This window comes from Melospiza georgiana, chromosome 12, assembly GCF_028018845.1.
Source record: "Melospiza georgiana isolate bMelGeo1 chromosome 12, bMelGeo1.pri, whole genome shotgun sequence".
Classification (NCBI taxonomy): Eukaryota; Metazoa; Chordata; class Aves; order Passeriformes; family Passerellidae; genus Melospiza; species Melospiza georgiana.
Genome location: NC_080441.1, coordinates 18,663,103 through 18,688,590, shown reverse-complemented (window position 1 = coordinate 18,688,590; position 25,488 = coordinate 18,663,103). Strand labels below are relative to the sequence as shown.

Genomic DNA, 25,488 nt, shown 5'->3' with positions numbered 1-25,488 from the left:
TATGCCATGGGACACGTGCCACATCCATGACCACACCATGGGACAAGGTGCCACGTCCATGGTCACACAGTATCACATCCATGGCTATGCCATGGGACAGTCCTAGAGAGTCCAAGTGAAAGCTGTCACAGCCAAGCTGTCACATCCTCCTGGGCCTCACCAAAGGGGCAAAACCCATCCCAAAGGGCCTTGAGACAAGAAGTTGCTCCTGAGTGATGAGCAGATAGCAGGACTGCCAGAAGAAAGCCCTTGGGCATCCGTGCTCCAGCACCCCAGTGCCAGCAGGAGCCTCATCAGGAGCTCAGTCTGCAGTCAGGGCTGGTTTGAGGCGAGCTGGGGGTTCCAGTCTCTGCTAAGACCAGACACGTCGGGGCCGGGCTGGCAGGGCTCTGCTGCCGCCCGGGCCACGGCGGCACGGGGCCGTTCCTATGTACAGATCCTTCCCTGGGAGAAGGGAAGAGTTGGAGCTGCTCTCGGAGAAGCGGGAAGGGAGGCAGCTCCTAATTCTGGTGCCTCTTCATGTGCAGGGCCAGGTGGTCGGAGCGGGAGAAGCAGCGGCCGCACGCCAGGCACTTGAAGGGCTTGGCGCCCGTGTGCTTGCGGTAGTGCCGGGTGAGCTCGTCCGAGCGGGCGAAGCGCCAGTCACAGCCCTCCCACGTGCACTTGTAGGGCTTCTCACCTGCCCAGGGACAGCCACAGGTCACACGTGTGCCCAGCCCCCCAAACACCGCCCCGGCCTCCGGAGATCCCCCTTCAGTGGCACTGCCAGGGCCGCCCAGCGTGCACAGCCCCGCTGAGGGAGCGTGGGTTGAGCTGCACCACACAGGGCTTGTCCCTCGCCACCCCCTGCCCAGCCTCCCAGAAACACCCCCAAGCCCCTGGGGGACACCCAATTTCCTTGGCACTGCCAGGGCTGCGCTCAGCCTAGCACCACCAACCAGGTCCTGCCCCTCTTCACCCCCTCCCACTTTGCCTTCTGGTGCTATTCAAGTCCCTGCTGGATTTTGGAGCATTTCTGGCAAAAAATAACTTGTGAATTAGGTTGTTTGGTTTTTTTTTTTTAATAAAAAGCCAGAAATTCCTAAGGAAGCTGTGAGTGGTGGGAGGCACCAGGAGGAAGACAGGGCTGTAAATCTAAATTTCAATCTGAAAAATCTAAATTTTTTGAAACCGCCATCCAATGTTGGTGGGTGCACAATCCCTGGAGGTGCTCAAGGCCTGGTTGGATGGGGTTTGGAGCAACCTGGTCTAGTGGAAGACACCCCTAAAGGATCAGACAGCCTTTAAAGACCCCTCCCAAAGCCAAACCATTCCAGGATTCCATGACCTAATGCTCCACACCTCTGAGTTCCCCTGCCAGCAGCTCTGTACACAACCCATTGTGTTTCCCTCAGCACATTCAGGTGATGTCATCCCCGTGCCCTCTCCCCCTCCCTCCCAAACACACCCATTCCCAACCGAAATCCACTCAAGCACGAACCTTTTCCCAGCCAGCCGGGAACTGCGCTGGAAAAGCCGCGGCCGCTTCCAGCCGGGCCAGGGGGCTGAGCCCTGGCTGCAGCCCTGTCCCCACGCAGGGCGTGGTGCTCTCAAATATTAGTGCTGCTCTTAACAGCCTCAACAGGCAGGCAGAGTTCAGGGAATGTGCTGACATTCCCGACCTCAAATATTTACCCTTCCCGGGGCCAAGTGCCGGGCGCAGCGGCGGCGGGAGCGCACGTCCGCACGCAGCACGCGTGCACGGGCATGTGCGCCCTGCCCTGCCGTGCTTCCAGGGATTCCTGCCTCCCCAGCCTTCCAGGGAGACCTTCCCGTGCTTCCAGGGAGCCCTTCCTCCCACAGGCTGCTCCATGGAACCAGGGAATCCTGGAACAGCTCAGCTTGGGAAGGATCGTAAAGCCCTTCGTGTTCCACCCTGCCCAGACCAGGTTCCGCCAACTTCCAGGGATTCCTGCAGTAACTTCTAGAGATTCCTTCCTCTCCATGCTCCCAGGGAGCTCTTCCTCCCTCAGGCTGCTCCACAGAGCCAGGGAATCTTGGAATGCCTTGTCTTGGAATGGACCTTAAAGCCCATCTTCCCCAGACCAGGTTCTACTAGACCACGTTCCACCTTCCACTACATCCAAGCCCTATCCAACCTGGCCTTGAACAATTCCAGGGCTGGGAATGCCACGTTTGGCCAGGGAAATGAAATCAGCCACAGCAAGGTCTCCAGTGCCCTGCCTGCAGTGGCTAAAACACAAAACCATGGATACATGGACCTGGAGGAGGCAGAGCAGCACGAGCACATCCTGCTCCTCCAAAAACCCCTGGATGCTGCTCCACAGGAAAGGGAGAGGGATTTTTATGGCTCAGGTAAACACAGGATTTGCAGAGGATTTGCAAGGAGTTGGTGGGGGTTTTATGGGACTTGGGACATGCCAAGACAAAGGTAAGATTTTCCCAAAGGCAAGATTTGCCCAAAGGCAGGATTTGCCCCAAAATAGCAGAATTTTCCCAAAGGCAGGGTTATCCTGAAGGCGGGATTTGCCCCAAGGTAGGATTTTCCCAAAAGCAGGATCTTCCCAAAGGCAGGATTTTCCCAAAAGCAGGATTTGCCCCAAGGCAGGATTTTCCCAAAAGCAGGATTTTCCCAAAAGCAGGATTTGCCCAAAAGCAGGATTTTCCCGAAGTTAGGATTTGCCCCAAAATGGCAGGATTTTCCCAAAGGCAGGATTTTCCCAAAGGCAGGATTTGCCCCAAGGTAGGATTTTCCCCAAAGCAGAATTTGCCCTAAAATGGCAGGATTTTCACAAAGCAGGATTTTCCCAAAGGCAGGATTTTCCCAAAAGCTGGATTTTCCCCAAGGTAGGATTTTCCCAAAGTTAAGATTTGCCCCAAAGGCAGGATTTGCCCCAAGGTAGGATTTTCCAAAGGCAGGATTTTCCCAAAGCAGGATTTTCCCAAAAGCAGGATTTGCCCCAAAATGGCAGGATTTGCCCCAAGGTAGGATTTTCCAAAGGCAGGATTTTCCCAAAAGCTGGATTTTCCCCAAGGTAGGATTTTCCAAAGGCAGGATTTTCCCCAAAGCAGGATTTTCCCAAAAGCAGGATTTGCCCCAAAATGGCAGGATTTGCCCCAAGGTAGGATTTTCCAAAGGCAGGATTTGCCCCAAAATGGCAGGATTTTCCCAAAAGCAGGATTTTCCAAAAGAAGGATTTGCCCCAAGGCAGGATTTGTCCCTTGCAGCCCAGACCTTGTCCCCTGCAGGTCACCTGGCTGGGTCAAGCCCTTTGCTTTCAAACAATGCCAGGTGGATGTCCAGGACAGAATCCCAAGGTTGCCCATTGTCCCCGGAGCTGGCTGCCTCTCCCGGGACAGCACGGCAGGGCGGGCTCAAACAAAGGATCCGGGGTGGCATTCCCACCCCGGGGGTTGATGTTTAACCTCACAATGGCACCCAGGAAATGAATGGTGGCTCCAGCAGAGGAAAACAGCCTGGCCATGGCAACGGAAACCACAAGGAAAGAGCTCCCAGACCAGCTCGTCAGGCAGGGAATAGGAGAAGGGACGTTTTTAACCCTTTGGGTGGTGGAGCTGAGGCAGGATTTGGGGTGAGCCTTGCTCTTGCAGCTGTGGTGAGCACCTCAGCAAGGATAGGGCTTCCAAAGCAAAACACAAGCTTAAAAACATTGGAATCATTGGAAGCAGAGATCTGGGCCAGGACTGTAGGAAGTTCTGGATTGGATTCCCTGCTTTTTGCTCATCCCACACCACCACCAGTGGTCCTGACTCCTCAGCTCACACCCTCCCTCACCTCTCCAGCCTTCCCTCTAACAGCAGGAAAAGGACAGGAGGCAAAGCCACCTGGATTTCCTGCCTGATTACTGGGAAACCTGGAAAACCACAGAGTTTTCCTGGATTTCAAACCCACCCAGGTTTTCCTGGGTACATCTTTGTATGTGATAGGTAAGGAGGCACCCAACTCATGGATCCTGTCCTGGGCACAGAGCTCCCAAGAGAAGGGGCAAGAGACATTTAATTTCATTTATTTTTAAAGGCCTGATTCCAGACTGTGATAAACCCCTATCAGCTACCATCTCTGGGACAACATCCTTCCTGTTCCTTTTTTTCCAGCCTTTCTGTGCTGTTTTCCAGCCCCTTGTGCCCAGCCCCTGCCAAAGAACCACCGTGGCTCAGGCACAAGATGAAATTCTTTGTTTGAAGGGCTGATAAGGGGGGGAAGGAACAGAGCCAAGAGCAAGGAGCAATTCCCAGCCACAGAACAGGCTTTGGTCGTTGTTCATAAAAACCAGAAGTGAACTCTGGGCCTGGCTTAATTGCTCTCAGTAAAGATCAGCCCTCCTATAAAAGAGATTTATGAGGGCACTGATGGTTCCTGGAGTACCTGGGGATCTGATAATGTTTCAGGTATAATAAATGCCTTAATGAGGGCACCAGAGCTTGAATGCAGAGTGTCACAGAGCTGGGATCAGCCCAGGGAGCTGTGCTGGGAGCTGCTCCCAGCTGGGCTCCCTGGGGCACCCTCAGCCCATCCCCTGGGCACTGGGAGCCCTTCCCTGGGTGGTTCAGAGGCAGTGGAACTCAGGGAGACACGAGGGGCTCCTCCCTCTCCCTGGGAGCCCTGGGGTGGGGGTTTGACAGAAGAGATGCCCTGGTCTCCTCAGAGATCCTAAAGGTGCAGCACAAGCCTTATGGAGCCTTCCTGTAGGATCAGCAGCATCAGCCCCGGGTAGGATTTGGGACATCTCAGGGGAAGAGCTCAGAGTGAGAAAAAAAATCAAAGATTCAAAGAACAGATCAGGTTGGGAGGGACCTTAGAGCCCATCTTGCACCATGGTAACTTCCACCATCCCAGGCTGCTCCAAGCCCCAATGTCCAGCCTGGCCTTGGGCACTGCCAGGGATCCAGAGGCAGCCACAGCTGCTCTGGGCACCCTGTGCCAGGGCCTGCCCATCCTCCCAGCCAGGAATTCCTAATTCCCCATATCCCACCTAACCTTGCCCTTTTAGGGGGCTTTGGTACCTGAGGCTGGCAACATTTCCTGGAGCTGCTCTTACCTGTGTGAGTCCTCTGATGTGCCTTCAGGTGGGAGCTCTTGGTGTAAACCTTTGAGCAACCTGCAAGGACAGAAAAAAGCACAATTTCCCTGTGAGAAAGGGGCCCTTGCTCAAACAAACTCTGATATTTGAGGGGAGAGACAGAGCTGGGCCATGCAAACAAGCCTGGCGTGGGCTCAGCACTAACTAAGGAGCGTTTTCTCTTAGGCAGAGAGACTTTAACACCTTCTCCCAAGGGAATTGTGCTGGGAATTAGGGGGGCACAGCCAAGCACAGAGGTTCAAATCCCCCTTCCAGCACCAGGATGAAAAGCCCTGATTCCCCCACGCTCCTGGCTCTGTGCTGCCCTGTCTCTCTGGGCCCCACTCAGAGCTGACAGGACTGTGCAAGGCTGGGTTTTGTAACAGTCCTGGCCCAGCAGACGTGGTACCAATGTTCCAGGAAGCAGGAAACAGCCAGGGACAGGCACAGCTTGGCTTCCAGGTCCCAGAGCAGAGCCAGGGGGAAGTGTTTTCACAAGACCAGCATGAACAGGTTTCATCAAGACAGTGTTTAACAGAAACACCACGACTGGGGAACAGTTCCAACAGCAGGTATCTCAAAAGGACTCAGTTTAACTCCTCTGATGTTTAAGTTGGAAAAAGCTTAAGGAAGCCTCTGCTGCCTTTTCTGGCCCTGCTGCTTTGTGTTTTGATGAGGACATTCAAATATGAATTTGCATTTTTATGACCTGCACAAGCAGCACAGGGATATTTTTCATCCCAGGGTTTCCACCCAGCTCAGAGGAGCCTCCTGCTCAGGATGAGCCTCTGGTCCTGTCCTGCTCAGGATGAGCCCTTGGTCCTGTCCTGCTCAGGTGGGCCAGGAGCTGCTTTTCTCCTCCTTGGCAGGAGGGACACAGGGTGGTGACCCCATTCAGTTTGTTTTTGGGGCTCTGAAGCTTTGGCAGCCCCTCACATTTGGTAGAGAGATCAGAGAATGAAGGAATGGTTTGGGTTGGAAGGGAGCTCAAAGCTTTTCCCGTTCCATGGGTGTGGACACCTCCCACCATCCCCAGGCTGCTCCAGCCCCAGTGTCCAGCCTGGCCTTGGGCACTGCCAGGGATCCAGGGGCAGCCCCAGCTGCTCTGGGCACCCTGTGCCAGGGCCTGCCCACCCTGCCAGGGAACAATTCCTAATTCCCAATATCCCATCCATCCCTGCCCTCTGGCACTGGGAGCCATTCCCTGTGTCCTGTCCCTCCATCCTTGTCCCCAGTCCCTCTGCAGCTCTCCTGGAGCCCCTTCAGGCCCTGGAAAGTTCTGGATGGGGCTTGACCAACAGCTCTCCCACATCCATCTGGTACCAGGTGTGAAGTCTCCAAGGCCCCCTCATTCCTCACAGAGGCCAGGTTGGTGACAATCCCTCACCATTATTCCTGACTGGAGTCACCTCCAGCTGAACCTCTGAGGGAGGGATCACATGGATCTCTGCTCCATCTCTGCATGTACAGACCCAGGATTTATTCAGCATAGATTGGGGTATTTTTTTTTCTGGCACTACAGACCAAAATCCTGCTAAAAGCAGCTTTGCCTTGGTGCAAATCCTGCAGGATGCGCTCTGAGCAGTCAGACACGAGGAGTGTGTCTGATACCAGCAGAAGATAAAAAATTCAGCACAAACCATCAACCACTGGCAGCTTGTGGCTCAGAAAGTCCCTGATCCACAGGGTGCCAGAGAGTGGGAAGGTGTAAGCACAGAAAGATCTCTCTCAACCTCTCCTGTTCTTATGCAGCTCCTGGCACCGTGGCTGGAGATGGGATCTGGAGCAGGCAAAGCCTCTGGGCTGCCTCAGCCACTCCCATGCCAGGGAAAGGGTCAGTAAATCTCCCTGAGGCAGTTAGGAAGTGACTTTCCTCATTCACACACCCCCACGGGAAAGCTGTTTGCTAATCCACCGCTGCTCAGCCCTGGGGATCAGCCCAGGAAATGGGAGGTGTCTCCTGGCCCCGGGAGTGGCTCTCAATGGGATTTGCTTCCCTGGTGTGTGCCATGGAATCCCACACTGGCTTGGGTTGGAAGGAAAGCTCACCCAAGTTCCACCCCCTGCCCTGGGCAGGGACACCTCCCACAGTCCCAGGGTGCTCCAAGCCCTGTCCAGCCTGGCCTGGGACACTCCCAGGGATCCAGGGGCAGCCACAGCTGCTCTGGGCTGATCCCCAGCTGGAGGGCTTGGAGCAAGCTGGGACAGGAAGGTGTCCCTGTCCATGGCAGGAGGTGGGATGACATCCCTTTTAACATCCCTTCCAACCCAAAGCACTCAATGAATGCCCTTGCACAGCTCCTGCTGCAGCACGTGGAGCCATGGAAGGAAGGCACAGGGATGTTCAGTTCATTGCCTCTTTGCAAGATCAGAACTCTCAGAGAGAGTCCAGCACGGCTCCTGGTGGGAATTCCTTGCTGGTTTTCCACCCACTGTGAGAGAGAGGGAAAGGAAGGGGGAATGGGAATGGCAGAGTGGCTTCAGTGGCTGCTCGGGGTTGGGAAGGACCAGAGAGAAGCAACAGCTCAGGAACAGATTCCCAGGAGCATTCTCCCAAGTGCAGATTCCCAGGAGCATTCTCCCAAATCCAGATTCCCAACTGCAGATTCCCAAGTGCAGATTCCCAGGAGCATCCCTGCCTTAGGAGCTTTGTTGAGTCGCATTTGCCTGAGTGTAAAGGGAGAGGGAAGGGGACACAACAGGAACCACACCGTGCTGGTGGGATGAACCTCTTCTACTCCCTCCCACTTTCCTGGGGCTCCATCCCCAGCTTCACCCCAAAAGGATCTCAGATTATCCTCCCTGGAGGCTCCCACCCATCCTTGGGGTGCCCAGAGCCCCCAGAGGCGCCGTGAGCACACCTGGGTAGTCACAGTGGTGGATCCTCCTCTTCTCCAGCTCGGGGTTGTTGCGCCGGTTGTACTTGGGGGGCTGCATCACCACGTGGCCCTGGGAGAGGCCCCCGACGCCGTTGGGCCCCGGGGGCATCGGGGCCGACTGCACCAGCTTCAGTCCGAAGGTGGCCTCGTAGGAGGGCGGCGGAGAGATGGTGTTGATGAGCTCGGGCTGGTTCTCAGGGCTGCCAGGCTGCGAGTTGGGGGGCGAGGGGGGCAGAGTCACCCCCGGGGCGGGGTAGAACTGCCCGGAGATGTTCCCAAAGCTGCCCTGTCCCTGGGCCACATGCGGGTACTGCTTGAGGGGCCCCGCTGGCTGCACGGGCCTGTGTGCCACGCTGGCCACCGAGCCCGTGGACATGGTGACCCCGCTGAGGCAGCTGATGGCCGTGGTGCTGCTGGAGGAGGAGGCCAGGGTGCGAATGTCAGCATTGGCAGCACCCAGGGGCAGCTGGAAGAGCTGGGGTTGCTGCGGGTGGGCCGACAGCGGGATCTCAGCAGGCATCTCCTGCTTGATGAAGATGTTGTTGACCGCCACCGACTGGGGCATGCTGAACACGCTGGTGAAGTCGGGCAGGGTCTGCGTGGGGCCGGAGGAGGACGAGCAGGGCTGGGAGAAGGCGGTGCCGGGCTCGGATTTGATCTGTGGGAAGGGGGCCACGGGCTTGGGGGGCCGGTAGAGCCCCGTGCGCAGGTGGGTGGTGTCGGGCAGGATGACGTTGATGTTCACGCTGTAGGGAGCTGAGCTGGGTTTCTCTGTGGAGAAGAACTCGTCCACCACCGAGGCGCTCTCCCGGCGGTACTTCTTGTCCGGGAACATGGGCACGGACGGCACCTCGCTGGACAGGTACTTGTCCATCTCCGAGCGTGCCTGCGGCAAAAACACCGACACGGGGTTGGGAACGCTGACCCTGACTGCCAGCAGGGGGGAGGAAACGTCCCCAGGGGGTTTGAGCCATCAGGAAATGGAGGGAGCAGCGGTGACGGCCCAGGAACTGAGCTGAGGTGATTTAGCTCCGGGTCTGACTCAGCCAGACTCCCCAGGGCTGAATCAGCGTCCTCTGCCCCACTTCCCCCCTCCCTATCTCCCTGATAACACCGGGCAGCCGGGAGAGGATGCAGGTAGGACAGAAATCAAACCTGATAAAGGGAAGCGAGCTTTGGGTACAAAGCTTTGGCCACGCAAGCAGCAGGAGCGAGAACCAGGAATGGGATGAATCCAGCCAGGATCACACCTCAGGCATGTTGGATCTGCAGCCCAGCCTGGACATGCTGGCTCTGGTCTCCTTTAAACTCAGCAGCCTGAGGAGTGTTTTGTTTTGGGGCAGTCTCTTTAATGAACTGGGGAATTCTAGGACAATACCTTTAATTAATGGGGAATAACTCAGGCCTAGAAATCTAAGTGATGTTGCCACTAATTCAGCATGTTCTGAGCCTGAAATGGGAACAGTTCCTGCCTTCCTGCCTCACTTGGTCAGTGACTCAGCCGTGGCCTAACCTTTGTGTTAGTTCTGGTTTTACAGAGCTGTTTTTACAAGCCTGGCTCCTCCAAGCTACCAGAACCTTAGGGCTCCTTCCGCCTCCTGGTTCCTGCCTGCTGGGGCATCCCACTGGATCCAGACCCAACAACCCAGGACCCTGATGGAGCAATCCTCGGGGAAATCCATCCTCTGGCACTGGGTGACTCGGGTTCTGCCCGCTATGGCTGCAGAGCCCAGCACTATGGCTCTCGTGCAGAGCTCCAACCCTTCACTGCGTGGTTCCCAAGTGACACAGCCCTCATTCCCATGGAGAGCAGCTGGAAAAGGACCAGGTTTCCCTGGCAGAGCCCAGAGTGCACTCCAGGAGCGGGAGCTGAGCTCAGCCCACGCCCTGAGCCACTTCCAGCCCTGAACTGTGTCACCACGGTGCCATGGGCCAAAGTCAGCCCTGCTGCCACCTCAGGGCTCTTAACAAAGCTGGGTGGGAGCCAAGAGAATTCCTGGCCCTTTGCAGGGAAAGAGCTCAGTCAGAGCCTTTGCACCTCTGGGAGCTCTGCTGGCAGCACACGGCTGAGCTGGCTGTCACCCAGGCAGGGACAGCCACCAATGCAGCCTGGGCACTCGGGGAGGCCGGGCAGGGCAGGGCAGGGTGCTGTGTGTACACAGCCTGCTGCGAATCCTGCAGGACCAGGGAATTGTCACGTGTGGAAAACACCTCTAAGGGCATCAACCATGACATGGCTGTGCTCATCAAACATGGAGGTGCTGCAAGTTCCTGTCCTGGTTAAAGGAATCTCCAAAGCCCCTCTGGAGAAGGAACCCTAAAGCTGCTTGTGGACTCATGGGATATCCCAAGTTGGAAGGGAACCACAAGGATCATCCAGTCCAGCCCCTGGTCCTGCATAGGGCACCCCAACAACCTCACCCTGATTGACCAAACATTCCTGGAGCTCCATTCCCTGCGGAGCCTGGTCAGTGTCCAGCACCCTCTGGATAAGGAACCTTTCCCTGATATCCACCTGGCTCAGCTCTAGCCATTCCCTGGGCCCTGACCCTGGTGCCTGCCCTCTCTCTTTACCCCGAGGCAAGGGAAGGGAAGGGAAGGGAAGGGAAGGGAAGGGAAGGGAAGGGAAGGGAAGGGAAGGGAAGGGAAGGGAAGGGAAGGGAAGGGAAGGGAAGGGAAGGGAAGGGAAGGGAAGGGAAGGGAAGGGAAGGGAAGGGAAGGGAAGGGAAGGGAAGGGAAGGGAAGGGAAGGGAAGGGAAGGGAAGGGAAGGGAAGGGAAGGGAAGGGAAGGGAAGGGAAGGGAAGGGAAGGGAAGGGAAGGGAAGGGAAGGGAAGGGAAGGGAAGGGAAGGGAAGGGAAGGGAAGGGACTGGGAGAGCTGCAGCTCCACTCCATACCAATGGAGAGCTCCAACCCCTCCCTGCTGGGGCTGGGCGGGTTCCTGCCACGGGAGAACACGGCCCAGCCCTGGAGCCCAGCCCTGGGCACTCCTGGCACTTGGGCTGGCACGGCCAGGTTCCCTTGGGAATCAGCTCGCCCGAGGCAGCTCAGGATGCCACACATTCCTGAGCCATGAACGGCCCCACTTGGCAGGAGCAGGGCAGGCTGAGTGCTGGCTGCCATTTCCTTCACACTTCCCTTATCTCTGGCATTTCACTTTCTCACCTCCAGTTCCCAAGGGAAGGTCCTTCTGCCCAGGTGACCAGGCAGGAGAGAAATGGGGAAAAGTGTGGAGCTCAAAAGGTCTTTCCAAACTAAAGGAGGGGCCGAATTTCCATGGAGGGTGATGCCTCAGGGTTTAGCTTTTCTATTTTTCAGATTCTGTGCTGCTTTATAGTGTGGATCAGGGCTTCACACGAGGGGATGGTGAGCTCTGTGCACAGAGCAGGGAGACAAAACAATTCCTGCCTCAGCTGGGGACCAAGGACAAATGATCCAAATCTCAGATCCAAGAGCACAAACACCGTGGGCTGGAGAGAGGAAAACAAGCAGGGTGGGACTGCAGGGGCTAAAGCTGGAACTGGACAATGAACTGCAACATGGAAATGGAGCAGAACTGATCAAAATGAGAGACCCCGTGAGCAGTCAGGGATTTTTGTGACCATTTTGGTTCATCTTGGGTGCAGCCCTGGCTGGTCTCTTGTGCTGCCCAAGGTGGATCCATTGAGGCCTTTTTATAAATCCCTGCTTTATTCTTTAGGTCCTCCTAACCTCTGTTCTAGGGCAGCCTTCACCAGGCATCAAGGGCCTGAATTGGAAGGGCCCTCGTGTGGTGTCACCCAACCTTCCCTTCCTCCAGAACCACCCCTCCCTGCAGAGCACTGTCATTTCCTGTTCTTTCCATTTCAAAAACCACAGCAATTCCCCTTCAGGCTCCTGGAGAAAGGGGTGGTAAGGGACAGCAGTGGCTGTCACCAGGCAGGGGAGCTGGGAAGGGGCTGAGGCTGGAGAGGAGCTGGGAAGGGGCTGAGGGAGCTGGGAAGGGGCTGAGGGAGCTGGGAAGGGGCTGAGGCTGGAGAGGAGCTGGGAAGGGGCTCACCTGGAGCAAAGGAGGCTCAGGGGGCCCTTGTGGCTCTGCACAGCTCCTGACAGGAGGGGACAGCCGGGGGGTCGGGCTGTGCTCCAGGGAACAGGGACAGGAGGAGAGGGAACGGCCTCAGGCTGGGCCAGGGGAGGTCAGAATGGATATTGGGAAAATCTTCCCCAAAAAGATTTTCTGGCCCTGACTAGAGTCCCTATTGCTGGAGGGATTTAACAGCCATGTGGATGTGACACTTGGGGACATGGGTCAGTGGTGGCCTTGGCAGTGCTGGGGAATGGTTGGAGCTGATGGTCTGAGAGGGCTTCTCCAAATAAAACAATTCCATGATCCTACAAAGTCCTCAGCTCAGAGCAGCACAACTGAGGTGACCAAGTGCCACTCAAGCACTCAGGTGCTCCTGGCTGTCACTCCTGTGTCCCACAGCCCGTGCAGGTGACAGTGACACACACACAGGGGACTGGCAGAGAGGGAGGGATGTGTCCCAGCTGGAAGCAGGGATGGAAGGAGGGAGTGGGAACGGGGAGTGGGGAATGTCCCAGCTCGGTCTCTTGGGGACTCCTGTGTTTGCTCTTCCCAGCAGGAGCAGGAGGATGCAGGGGAAGGGATGAGGGAAGGTGCTGCTCACCTCCAGGATGAGCGGTGGCATCCGCTGGTCCATCCTCATGGGGTGCAGCTGTGGGAGGCAGGGCTGGGTTAGTGGGGTGTCCTCCTTGCCTTGGCCACCCCAAAGACCCCCCAAATCCCCTGGCCAAGGAGGCCAGCATCCCCCAGAGCCTCCAAGAGCCCCCCAGGTCTCCAGGTATCCCCCATGCCAATGGTGTCTCCTCCCACCCCACATCCCACACCATGGAAGCAGCTGGTGGTTGCCCACCATGTGTTGATGGTTGCCCACCATGGTTGGAGCCTGTCCAAGGAGGAACAGGGAAGACTCTTTGGAAAGAAGAGACAAATGGGAAGTACCAAGCTCTCCAAGGAGACTGAGGCACGGCACCTTAGATCCCTTTATCACCCCCACTCAGATGACAGTGAGCTCACAAATGTCCTGCACCTCTCCCTTCTCCTGCCTCTCCCAGATCCCTCAGACCCAGATCCTTTCTCCAAGGTCAGTGTCCCAAACAGGCCACAGCCCTCCAGCACCAAGAACAGGGGAAGATATCTGGGATTCCTCCAAATCCCAAACCAGTATTTGCCAGGCTCCTGTGGGCTCCTTCTCATCCCACACCATTCTCCTGCTCACTGTCAGGAGAGTTGCAGATCTCAGAGCTGGAGCCCCCACCTCCTGTGCCTGTCCCCTCTTATGGACAGCAGTGACCTGGGATGCTCAGCCCAGCTCCCCTGCAGGAAGGAGCCATTTCCTGGCTCTTTTTGGGCAGGACTGAATTTATCCCATACACAGGGTGCTCAGCTCATCCCCACAGTGATGTGGGCTCATGGGGAAAGGCCTCAGAGCCTTGCAGATGAAGAGCCAGCAGGTTCTCAGTGGGGTCACGGGCCCAGTGTCCCTCACAGTCATGGCCATCCCTGGGGACCAGGATGAGGGCAGGAGGCACCAGACAGCCCTGACTGCATGGCCACAGCTCCAGCAGCACCACGAGTCAGGGACTAGCAGCTCAGGGAAAGGGGAAACACCAACAAACCTTCTGGGAGGCCAGAGGGACTGCGATCCATCACAGAGCCCCACAATGGCTTGACCTGGAAGGGACCTCAAGGCTCATTCCATTCCACTGTCCCAGGCTGCTCCAAGCCCTGTCCAGCCTGGCCTTGGGCACTGCCAGGGATCCAGGGCCTGCCCACCCTCCCAGCCAGGAATTCCTTCCCAAAACCCCACCTAAACCCACCCTCTTTGATTTGCAGCTGTTCAGGAAGGCAAAGCCAACAAGAAACTCTTCTCACAGCCAAAGCACTGAATTCCAGGGGGTTTTCCCCCCCAAAGTCACCCAAGTTTGACTCTGGAGAAGCATCTCAACTTGGCAGAGAAAGAAAACCAAAATAAAAGTGAGGAGAAGGCGCAAAGCAGCACTTTGTCCACACCAGAAAGGACAGCAGTCTGTGTCTCTGGACCAGCAGTGTTACACTCAGCACACCCAAACCTGGAGACCAAAATTCCCTGGAGGATGGGATAACCTCAGGAGCAGCCCCTGGGAGAGCTGCAGGTGTGAATCCCCCGGCCCCAGTAACACCAGTGGCTCAGTGAAGACAGCAGTGCCATCCCACCTCTCCAGTGGGGATTTTCCAGTGGTTCACAGGGGTGGACATGAGCCCCTCCAGCCCTGGCAGTTCCCAGAAATCCTGCAGGAGCCTGGGATTTATCCCTGGATCAGGTGTCCCAGCCTGGGGGAGCTGTTATCAGCACAGAGATCGATTCAAGCAGAGTCCAACACAAACACTTCTTGGCAGGCCCCAGATAAACCCGGATTCACCACGAGCACGGAGAGCTGGGCTGGGGCTGGGGTGGGACAGGCTGTCCCCTGATCAAACACCTCCTAATCTGCAGGTGATAAATGACAAACGGCCCCAGGAGGAACATCAGGTGTTGTCACCTCCCGGCAGCGCCAGGGGACCAGGGGGGAATCGGTGTTTGCTAAACAGGCACCAGAGCTCTGAGGGTGGCACGGGGGGGGACATGGGGGTGTTTCACAGCCCTGCGCCCACTCCTGCCTGGGCACAGCTCCCAGCCCTTCTCCCAGCTGGGAGATTCCCTCTCAGCTGGATCCAGGCTCCTGCTCACAGCCAGACCCCAGCGTGGGGCTGCAAAGAGCTCTGGGGATAGGGAAAAGGTAAATGTCACCTGTGTCCATGCTGGGCAGGCAACAGCATCCAGCCCTGAGGCCCAGCATCACAGGGATGTGGAACTGCTGGAGGAAATCCAGAGGAGGCCACGGAGCTGCTGCAGGGCTGGAGCCCCTCTGGAGCCGGGCTGGCAGAGCTGGGGGTGCTCACCTGGACAGGAGCAGCTCCAGGGAGAGCCCAGAGCCCTGCCAGGGCCTGAAGGGGCTCCAGGAGAGCTGGGGAGGGACTGGGGACAAGGATGGAGGGACAGGACACAGGGAATGGCTCCCAGTGCCAGAGGGCAGGGATGGATGGGATATTGGGAATTGGGAATTGTTCCCTGGCAGGGTGGGCAGGCCCTGGCACAGGTGCCCACCCTGGATCCCTGGCAGTGCCCAAGGCCAGGCTGGACACTGGGATTTGGAGCAGCCTGGGGCAGTGGGAGGTGTCAGGCTGGGTGATCTCCAATGTCCCCCAGCACAAACCAGTCCCTGACTGGATGATTCCCTGACCTGGGGGTTCCAGCAATGGGGGAGCAGCAGGAGGTGGCTCCAGCAGGAAGGGGGGCTGTCCCAGCATGAGGGACTTGGGCACAGGTGTGGCACAACGGCCGTGGTGCCACCACCCAGCCCCGGCTCCTCCTCTCCGTGCACCTGCACGAAACTGCAGCCTCCAAGGGAATCAGCAAACAATGGGCAGGATAATCATCAATCAACCCCCTGGCACGGCCCTGGCAGTGCCCCTTTGCAGGCTCACTTTATAAATAGCCTGTATTTATATCCAGATTTGGTTCAATATCAGCATTTATTGTCTCCTGGTTAAATATTGACCTGGGTAAATATTTGATCCTCTGATCATTTGGGTTTGATACCGACCTGCATCGACGTTATTTTCTGTTTGTTCCTCACGTCTCCTGGAACTCTCTGTAAAACGGGATTAGCAAAGAAAGCCCCGGGACTCTTCCTTTCAAGTGCCCAACGTTTGGCTGCTGTAAACAACAAAGCCTGTCCCAGATGGAATCTGAGCTCCCATGGGAATGTGCTGGGCCCAGGGAGGCCCTGGATGGGCTCTGAGCACTCCAGGGTGAGGGGCTGCCCTCGAGGCATTTGTGGATTATTTGGGTTGGAAAACACCTCCAAGGTGACCAAGCCCAAGGTTGACATCATCCACCCCAAACATTTCCCCTCTTCCTGTCCCTGCCAGACAAAGATGTCAGACCCCATCCTGCCCCAAGCTGGGTGTTCAGAACACTCCTGATGAGGTGCTGCTCCCAAACCATTCACGGAATTTCATTCATTCTCCAGGTTTGTGCCCATGGCTGGCCCAGGAGATGGGCAGGGTTATCCCAGTGCTCTTTCCTGCCCACGTGTTGGAACTCCCTGAGCAGATGATGAGTTCCCAGAGCCAGGGAAGCTGGGAATCTCCATGCAGACAGCCTCACTCCCAGAGCTGCTGGCTGTGTTTGCAGTTCCTTCCCTCCAGCAGCTGATAAAGGCTCCCTCAAAGACAATCCAGCTCAGGAATTTATCACCGGGATCATGCCACAATCCCACAGGCCAAGGGAGCCAGGGAAAACAGCCTCATCCAACTCCAAGGTCAAGGGGCTGCAGGAGGAGCAGCTGGGAACAGCCAGGCTCCAGCAGCAAGCAGAAACCTTCCCAAAAACAACAGAGCCATAAATGGAGTGAAAAATAACAAACCCTTGGAGACAGGGAGTGGGCAGGGAATGACACAGGAGCATCTCCAGATGTGAGGGTGGAGGGGGTTCCATGGGGGTCCCATGGTGACTTTGGGGCGGATCCACATTTTTGGGGTAGATCCCACTTCTGCAGGACCACCAAAGCCACCTCAGCCCTGGATGGAGCTGGAAGGGAGGTGGGAATCAGGGATGGCCTCTCCCTCTCCCATTGCTGTACACGGTGTGAGGACAACTCTCAAAGGGTGGCAAGGGAGGACATGAGGGTTTAAGGGAGCTGGAGCTCCACAGCTTTCAGGATATTCCCATTCCGTGATTTCTGAGCTGCTCCTGCTCAGCAAAGGCTGAGGTGAAGCCCCTGAAGGCAATGGAGGTTTTCCATCAAAGCTCCTGGAGGTCACTCTGGGCTGATTCCTGGTGTGAGCTGCTACAGCCCCTTGGAGGGGTTTTTGGGACAAATGAAATGATTTAATGTCATTTCAACTCCTGGAAGATCGAGAGGCTTGGAGCTGCTCCAGCCTCAGCCAAAACACTCAAGGAACCCTGGGCTACACGGGCACAAATCAGCTCTGGATTTGGAATTAGCCAGGAGCAGGGGCCCCCTGCAGCTCTGCTGCTCCTTCTGGACTCAGGTCCATCCCAGAACTGCCTCTCCCTGACTCCTGGAGGCCACAACCCCCAGGATTACCTGGGCAGATTTATCCACCTGTTCCTGCCCACAGGACACTGGGTTTGTCTTTGACCTTCCAGTGCCCCCAGTTCCACATCCCCGCCCTGGGTCCTGAAGGTGCTGTGGGAGAGGTTTGGGGCTCCAGGATCATCCCCAACTGGTGGGGTTGACTCTGCCTGTCCCAGCCCCTGAGGCAGCTCCCAGGGGCTGACAATGGAATGAGTCACTGGCTGCTTGCCCGGGCTTGTGGAGCCCTCCTGGCACCCAGATCCCACCAAAGAGGCCACAAATCCTGTTCTTCCCAGGCAAACCACGGGGCAGAGCCCAGGCAAGGTCAGGTTTCACGTGCAGACAGCAAATCCCCCCCATCCCTGCAGCCCCAGTTTCCTCCCAGAGCAGTTGGGGAAACAAAACAGAGCCCGAGGCTGCCTTGGGTTGGGCCAACCCTTCCTCCAAGCCAAATCTGCCAGAACAGGGACTGAGGGGACACTGGAGCACATCCACTCCTGCCACATGCCCTGTGCTGAGTATTTCATGGAATCATGGAATGGTTTTGCTTGGAAGGGACCTCAACCATCACCTCACTGACCTCCTGCCATGAGCAGGGCCCTCTGTGCTTCTGGTGTGGTGGTGGCAGCAGAAATCTGGAGTTTCCTCCAGATCCAGGGCACTCCTGGATCCAGGGATCCAAACCCTCCCTTTCCACACTTTCCCTGTGTATAAAGGAATCCCCAGTTGCTGTTAATTAAGGGAAGCTCATTATGGCACAGGCCAGTAACAGCTCCAAGGGGAAGCTCTGAGCCCTGGAGAAACCCCAGAGGGAGCATTTGGAATCTGGGCACTGCCAGCCCTGGGAAACACAAGGACTGAGGGGATGGCAAACCCCAAATTAATGGAGCTGAGCTCCTCCCACACCGCAGAACCACAAAAACCCCAAATATTGGAAGCTGCCCAGAACAAAGCATTCAGAAATGTTTTGGATGAGCAGCTGGGGAGTCACCCTAATTTTCCCAACAAATTTGGGGCTCTTCCACAGTTTAGAGAAGATCAAACCTGCTCATTGTGGGGAATTGTAATATATCCAGCCATTCCTGTGTTTAGCTCCCTGAAATGTCCCTGAGGAGCAGCAAAATTACGATTTTGTAGAGACAACATCAAAATATTTGGGGTAAATAAATACACAACAAAAAACCCCATGGCTGGATGGGCTGGAGAACATCCACATCCCCTGGCCTCTCCACGAAGGGTTCAGATCCATGAGATAAATAACCTCAGGTGTGAGGGATCTGATAAGGGATTGATAAAACCCTGCTTTTTGGCATAAAACCCTGCTTTTTGGGATAAACCTGTGTTTTTAGAGCAGCTACACTGCAATGAATTCCTTGCCGTTCCCTTCTCCTGCTTGCACTGAAAATCCTACCAGGAGCGAGGTCCTGAAATGCATTTTAATACTCACAAATCCTGCTCTGGGTGGGAACTTAAGGTCCCTCCCCATCACGCTGAGAAAACAATAATTTTCCAAGAATTCTCGCAGCATTTCTGAACTCAATGAAAGAATCTTTGTTTGAGTTTCAAGCCGAGCTTGAACGGGGCTGAAGCTCTTTGATGTGGTAAACAGCCCGTGGGGGTTTTTTTGGAGGGTTTTCATGCTAGCTCAAGTTCTGAGAACATCTGAATTGTAAACACGAGCTCTCCAATCCCCGGAGCCCGGCCGGGCCCTGTGACTGCGGGAATTCGCCAATGGAGCACGAGCAAAGCAAACACTGTAATCGAGCTCACAAGACGCTCGTAAGTGCGATTATTTGCAGTGGATGGGTTGGATAAAAGAACTCACTGGAGCAGGGAAGGAGAACAAAACAGCGCCGGGAGGTGACCGAACAGGTTTGAGAGGGGGAAAGCTCCCGGGCGGTGATGCACGGGCCAGAAATGCATTCCCCAGAGCCGGGCAGCGGGTTCGGCCGACGGGATTTGCCTCCCGCACAGCGCTCAGGAGGAGCTGGAGGGAAATCCGGAGCGCCCCGCTCCTTCCCTCCTTTCCCAGCTTTCCAAAAATGACAAAACGCCAACCACCAGGCGCTTTCCCAGCTAATCGGAGCGGATGGCAGGTCGCGGGGAGGAGGACGAACCTGGAATCCTCGTCCCCTTCCCAAGCAGAACACTCAGCCTTTGTCCCACCGGGACAGAGCCGCAGCTCCGCGGCTCACAGTTGGGCTGAGCTGTTCCGTGGAGCCGCTCCTTCCATCCTGTTCCTTCCATCCTGCTGCTCCTTCCATCCTGCTGCTCCTTCCATCCTTCCCCTCCTTCCATCCTGTTCCTTCCATCCTGTTCCTTCCATCCTGCTGCTCCTTCCATCCTTCCCCTCCTTCCATCCTGTTCCTTCCATCCTGCTGCTCCTTCCATCCTTCCCCTCCTTCCATCCTGTTCCTTCCATCCTGCTGCCCTTTCCATCCTTCTCCTTCCATCCTGCTGCTCCTTCCATCCTGCCCCTCCTATCCTGCTCCTCCCTCCATCCTTCCCTTCCTTCCATCCTGCTCCCTCCATCCTGGTGCTCCTCCTGCCCCTCCTTCCATCCTGTTCCTTCCATCCTTCCCCTCCTTCCATCCTGCTCCCTCCATCCTGGTGCTCCTCCTGCCCCTCTTTCCATCCTGTTCCTTCCATCCTGCCCCTCTCTCCCTCCTGCCCCTGCCCAGGGAGCTCAGAGGGGTTTGGGGCCTCCAGAGAACTCCAGTAATGAACATTGTGGATGAAGGCCAGGCATGTGCTGGGTTTGGGCTCACTGGTTTTACCCAGGGCTTCCTGCAGAGCTGCTCTGCCATGAGACCAACCCCTGGCACACCCTGGGCTGGGGATTCTCCTGAGGGTCTTCCAGCAAAATCAGAGGGATAAATGGATCATTTCTGGGAATCTGTCCCAGCTCCCTGTGGCCCTGCAGACACCTGCCAGGCACAAAGCCAAGCAGACTTGCAAATCCATGGGCTGGTCCCAAAAACACTGGGATCAGCTGATCCCGAAGCAAAACAGAGGGAAGGATCGGATCTCTCCCTCTGGAGATCCCTCATGCAAGGCTCCACCAGCTCCCAAACCCATCCTCGTGCCACAGGGATCAGGTGTTCCCATTCCTCCTTGGCAAGATTTACCTTCCCATCTCTGCCACTCCATTCCTGCACTCCCTGGAGCCAGCACCCTTTGGAAATGGATTTTGCATGGAATTTCTGAACCCTTCTCCAAAGCCAGGAGGATCCTCAAGGGAGGGAATTCCCCCTAGGCATCTCATTCCAGGTCCACAGCAAAATTCCAAAGCAGCCATCTCCCCTTTCCCTGCAGAAAAGCCAAATTTATTCCCCGCCTGCAGCTCCTGAGATTCCAAGGCAATGAATCATCCCCTGGGAGCTGTGCTGGGCACTCCAACATCTCTCCTAAAAAGTAAAGGAGCTTTATTTATGGGAGGCAGGACTCTCCTGGCTCTGACCAGGACCCACCACCCTGGTTCCCAGGCACTGGAAAAGCCATCCCTGCTCCAAGGGACAGCCACCCTCAAGCCACCACAGCCACACTCATGACAAGGGACAGGGACAGAGGGACAGGGCAGGATTAAAACAGCTCCTGAAAGCTGGAGCATTCCTAAAAATGCTGGATCCAGCTTCTCCTGTGATCCAGGCGCAAAATCCCTGCCAAGATGAAGCCAGAGGAGCAGCACAGCACTGGCACCCTGTTCCACAGTTGATCCACACTGCTGGAAGGGTCTGCCAGTGCCATCCCAGCACTGAGGAGGTGAAGTGCCAGGAAAAGCTCTGGGAACAGCACTTTCCTCATCCCATCTCATGTGTCCAAGCACCCCCCAGATGCTGGAAATGTTTTATTCCTCCTGAGCACCCCCCCAGCCCAGAGAGAGCCAAGGACAGGGTGGGGAAGTGCTATGGGGCAGGAACTGGGATCAGGGCACACAGAGGGAGCCCTTTGCTGCTGTTCCTCAGCCTGCAGCCAAGGAAAATCCCTTTCCACACTCCTCAGCATCTTCCTTGTTTCCCACCACAGCCTCAACCCCACCGGGAGCTCACCAGCCCCAGCACAACTGCCCTGGGGCCTGGCACAGGCAGGAAGGGGTTAGACCGAGGGACAGGGTCAGGGGTTTGTCCTTCTGTCTCTTCCCAGCAGATCCTGCCCTCTCTCAACAGCTCTGGATCCTCCAACAGCAGAATTCCCAGCTGGAGCCAGGGACACAGGGACTGCCTTCCCAAACCCTCAAGGACAGCGGGTGGCAGAGCCACCTCCCCACAGCCACAGGGGAGCCTGGAGGAGCCAGTTCCTGTCCTGGGTGATCCCGGGATGCTTCTGCAGCCCCAGGGGCCCAGGAATGCTGTGGCAGCCAGGTGGGAGCAAGGATAAATCCCCCAAGACCCTCACTCATCCAGGGCACCCAATAGCCACACAAAGGGATGAGCTCCTCCTCTCCTGAAATGTTCCCTGGACATCACTTTTGCTTTACTATATTATTATTATTATTATTATTATTATTATTATTATTATTATTATTATTATTATTATTATTATTTATCCTTACTTTTATTATTAATTATTGTTATTATTCCCTCCAGCATCAGCCACTGGAGATTTAAAGAAGAAAATGCTTTTTCTGGCTGATGTGACCCAAATCAGGATTAAATAATCCTTTACTCTCACTAGCCCTTTTCCCTCCTCTTTTCTCTGTTGGTTTTTTTTTTTTTTTTTTTTTTTTTTGGGTTGGAAAAACCAATGAAAAGGAAAATTTGATTGGAAATTCCACAAAGTATCTGTTTCCATCCTGAGCCCGATCCAATAAAATTTTCAACAGCCAAGAGCTCTCACCTGTAAAGCAATTTGAGGGGGATATATGGCAATGGGACTTTGAAATCACAGGGATAATTTGCTCCTGCCTCTTCCCAAGCTCAGGCAGCCAGAGCACGGGAACTGCCCCGAGCTGGAGCCTGACAGGTCACAGCCTTTGGCACCTGCCTTGTCAAGCTGATAAAAACCCTCTGGAGCAAAGGCTCTCCAGCCCTGCGGCTTCCAGCTCCTCCTGCCTCCAGGCAGGGCTCCCACAGCACCACAGCCTCTGGGAGAAAGGGACCAGGCCACGGAATCTCCTGCCTGGGGCTGTGGGGTCCAGCCTGGGGCTCTCGGGGTGTCCCAGCACAGCTCTGCTCCCTGCGTGGCTTTGGGGATCCATGGCGTCCATGGGACCTGCCCAGCTCCGCAGCTGCTGTGCCAGGATCCCACCGCCCAGGAGGGACACAGGAGGGTCAGTGGCAAAGGGTGACACCTCCAAGGCCACCCCTGAGCTGCCACTGCCCCAGAGCAATCTGGGACCAAACTGGGAGGAGAAATTTCACCTTTCCGCTGGAAGCACAGCAGGGATAGCGTAGAGTGAAGGTGTCCCCAGCCATGGGTGGCTCCATGAGGGGAACAAGAGGTGGCTCATGGCCAGCCATAGTCACACTGCCTCATCCCACCCAGACAGAAAAAGGCAAGAAGCCAAGCTCACCCTCTCAAAACCCATTTTGAGGGGGTTTGGAGGGAGCTGTCAGCTTTTACCCCCAGGAAAGGCCCTGGGGACAATCCCAGCTTTCCAAGAGCCACCACCCAGCTCTGATCCAGATGATCCCCAAACCCCACAGGGGAGGGAGGAATGGCTCCCTGTTTGACCCCACACCCACAAGCACCACTGACAGCCCCTGTGGATCCCAGAGCTCCAGGAAATCCAGGGATGGAGCCACGGCCTTCACCTCCCTCTGCGGGGCACAGCCCCAAAATGGCCCTGGGCACTCCGGTGACGTGGGGAGCAGAGCAGGGGCACTGGGGACATGGCCCCGAGCCTGCCTGGTGCCACCCAGGCTGGGGTGGCCTCCCGGGGGTCTCTGCAGGAGCAGCAGCGGGTTGGGGGACCCTGCGTGGCCCCGGAGCCGGGCCCGGAGCGCCCCCGCCCCGCTCAAAATGGCGCTGGGGCCGTGGGGTTGGGGTTAATCATTACCCCGGGCACCCCGCGCCCCACGGAGCGGGAAAAGGGGAAACCTCGGCTCCAGGGTGGGGCCCGGCCTGCCGCACCCGCCCGGCAGCAGGAAGGGAGGCCGGAGCTCTGGGGGTAGCACACGGAGCCCGGTCCCCCACATGGGGTGGGCAGCGGGGCCCAGGAGAGGGGTGGGCCTGCGGGAACACCCCAAAGCCTCATCCCGGCCTTTATCTGGGGGGAATGCTGCCAGGGAATTTCGAGGAGCATTCCTTCCCCACGGCGGAGGTGGAAAAGTACAGAGAATCAAATAAAATCGAAAATAAGGTCCCGTGTCCCGTCCGGCACACGCAGGCACAGCAATCCCGATCCCAAAACCTTTCCGGGTGGGAGAGCTCCTGGACACCCCTGGCCTGCCAAGCCCAGGGCACAGGGACTGAACCCTGGAGCGGGAGCAAAGCCCACACGGACTTTGCCGGGGAGTTCTGAAGGCAAAAAAAAACCCAAACCAAAATTCCCGAACGAAACGCAACACGCCCAGGAGAAAAGCCAGCGCAGGGGGAAGCGGGAGCCCACAGAGGCACGGAGGTGTCGCAGCCACGACGGGAGAAACAAAGCAGAATTGAGCCCAAAGCCGGCGGCACCTAAGCGGGCGGGAGCGGCCCCTTCCCTCCCAGCGCTTACCTGCGCCAGTTCGGGAGGGGTCTCCAGGGGCCGTGAGGGGCCTTTGATGTCCTCGAAGACCGGGGTGTCCTCGCTGGGCTCCCCGGACATGCTGACGGGTTTGAGCGGTGCCAACACCGCCGCGTCCACCAGCCCGCTGCTCATCCCCCCGCGCCCCGCACGGGACAGGGAACCAGGCCCGGGAAACGGGGAAAGGGGGAAAAAAGGGGGAGAAACAAGGGAGGGGAAGGGAAAGAACCCCCTGAGGCGAGGCGGAGCGAGCTGCGCGGGTGGGAGGCCGGGAAGGCTGTACCTGGCCGCGGGAAGGCTCTACCTGGCCGCGGGAGGAGGAAGCGGCCCCGGAGCGGGCGGTGATGCGGAGCCAATCAGGCTCCCGGCGCCGGCCCCGCCGGGACAGCGCTCATAAAAGGGCGAGGGAGCCCCGGCAGCGAGCCCGGGTAGCTGCAGCACCCCGAACACAGCCCAGGAGTTCTGGCACCGGGTGGGCTCCGGCAGGGAGCTCAGGAAGATCCCACACACCGGGATTCAGTCCCGATCCTAACCCTGAACGGGTGGCCGGGAGCTCTGTCACCAGCCGTGACCCCACACAGAGCTCAGGAAGATCCCACACCCCGGGATTCAATCCCGATCCCAACCCTGAGCAGGTGGCCGGGAGCTCTGTCACCAGCCGTGACCCCACAACGTGCTTGGGAAGCTACAGCACACCAGGACTGAAATGTCAAGCTCTGTCACCAGCCATGCTCTGGCAGGGAGCTCAGGAAGATCTCACACTCCGGGATTCAATCCCAATCCGAACCCCAAGCAGGTAGCCAGGAGCTCTGTCACCAGCCATGATCCCACACCCCAGGATTTGATCCCCGATCCCGACTCCAAGCTCTGTCACCAGCCATGACCCCACAAGGCACTCAGGACGATCCCACACCCCTGGATTTGATCCCCAACCCCAAGCTCTGTCACTAGCCGTGATCCCACACAGAGCTCAGGAAGTTCCAGCACTCCAGGATTCGATCGCCAATCCCAAACCTGCCGCAGTAAACATGCCAAATAAAAAACATACTACAACACAAACCCAAGCTCCATCACCAGCTATGCTCCAACAGAGTGCTCAGGAAACCCCAGGATTTAACCCCAATCCCAACCCCAGGTGGGTGGCCAGGAGCTCTGTCACCAGCCGTGCTCCCACTCGGAGCTCAGCACGATCCCACACCCCAGCATTGCATCCCCAATCCCAAACTCTGGCACCAGCCCTGCTCCCACAGAGAACTCAGGAAATTCCAGCACTCCAGAATTCAATCCCAAACCCAATCCCTGAGCCCTTCCACAGGCCCCAGCCAGCTCCAGCACCACCAGGATGAAGGGATCAGCCCCAACCCCAAGGCTTGGAACACCCCCAGCTGGGCCATTGTCCCCAGACTGAGTCCCCTGCACTGAAACAAGGGGGATATTCCAGTTTTTTACAGACATGGATACTTTTCAATGAGAAAATGCCATTTTTGCATGAATGGGTCAATTTTTCATCAAAACTACTTTTGAGAGGATAATCCTGTTTGCTCACACTTCTCATTCCCAGGGAGAAAAAGTGAAGGATCAAAAATAAAGGGGAAGGTTCAAAAATAAAAGGGACAAACCCTGAAGGAAAATAAAAGCAAAAGTTGGAAAAGCACAGACAGGTAGGAGGGCACAGG

General features: G+C 56.7%; 1 protein-coding gene across 1 annotated transcript; it reads right to left on the bottom strand.

The window, feature by feature from the left end:
* Positions 1 to 500: 500 nt before the first annotated feature.
* LOC131088499 (Krueppel-like factor 5) lies at positions 501 to 23,947 on the bottom strand. Its single transcript, XM_058032619.1, has 5 exons — positions 23,804 to 23,947; positions 12,627 to 12,674; positions 7,943 to 8,846; positions 5,061 to 5,120; positions 501 to 679 (listed from the first exon to the last, which is right to left on the bottom strand). Exons 1-5 carry the CDS (start codon positions 23,945 to 23,947, stop codon positions 501 to 503), a joined length of 1,335 nt encoding a protein of 444 aa, XP_057888602.1.
* Between the last annotated feature and the right edge of the window lie 1,541 nt (positions 23,948 to 25,488).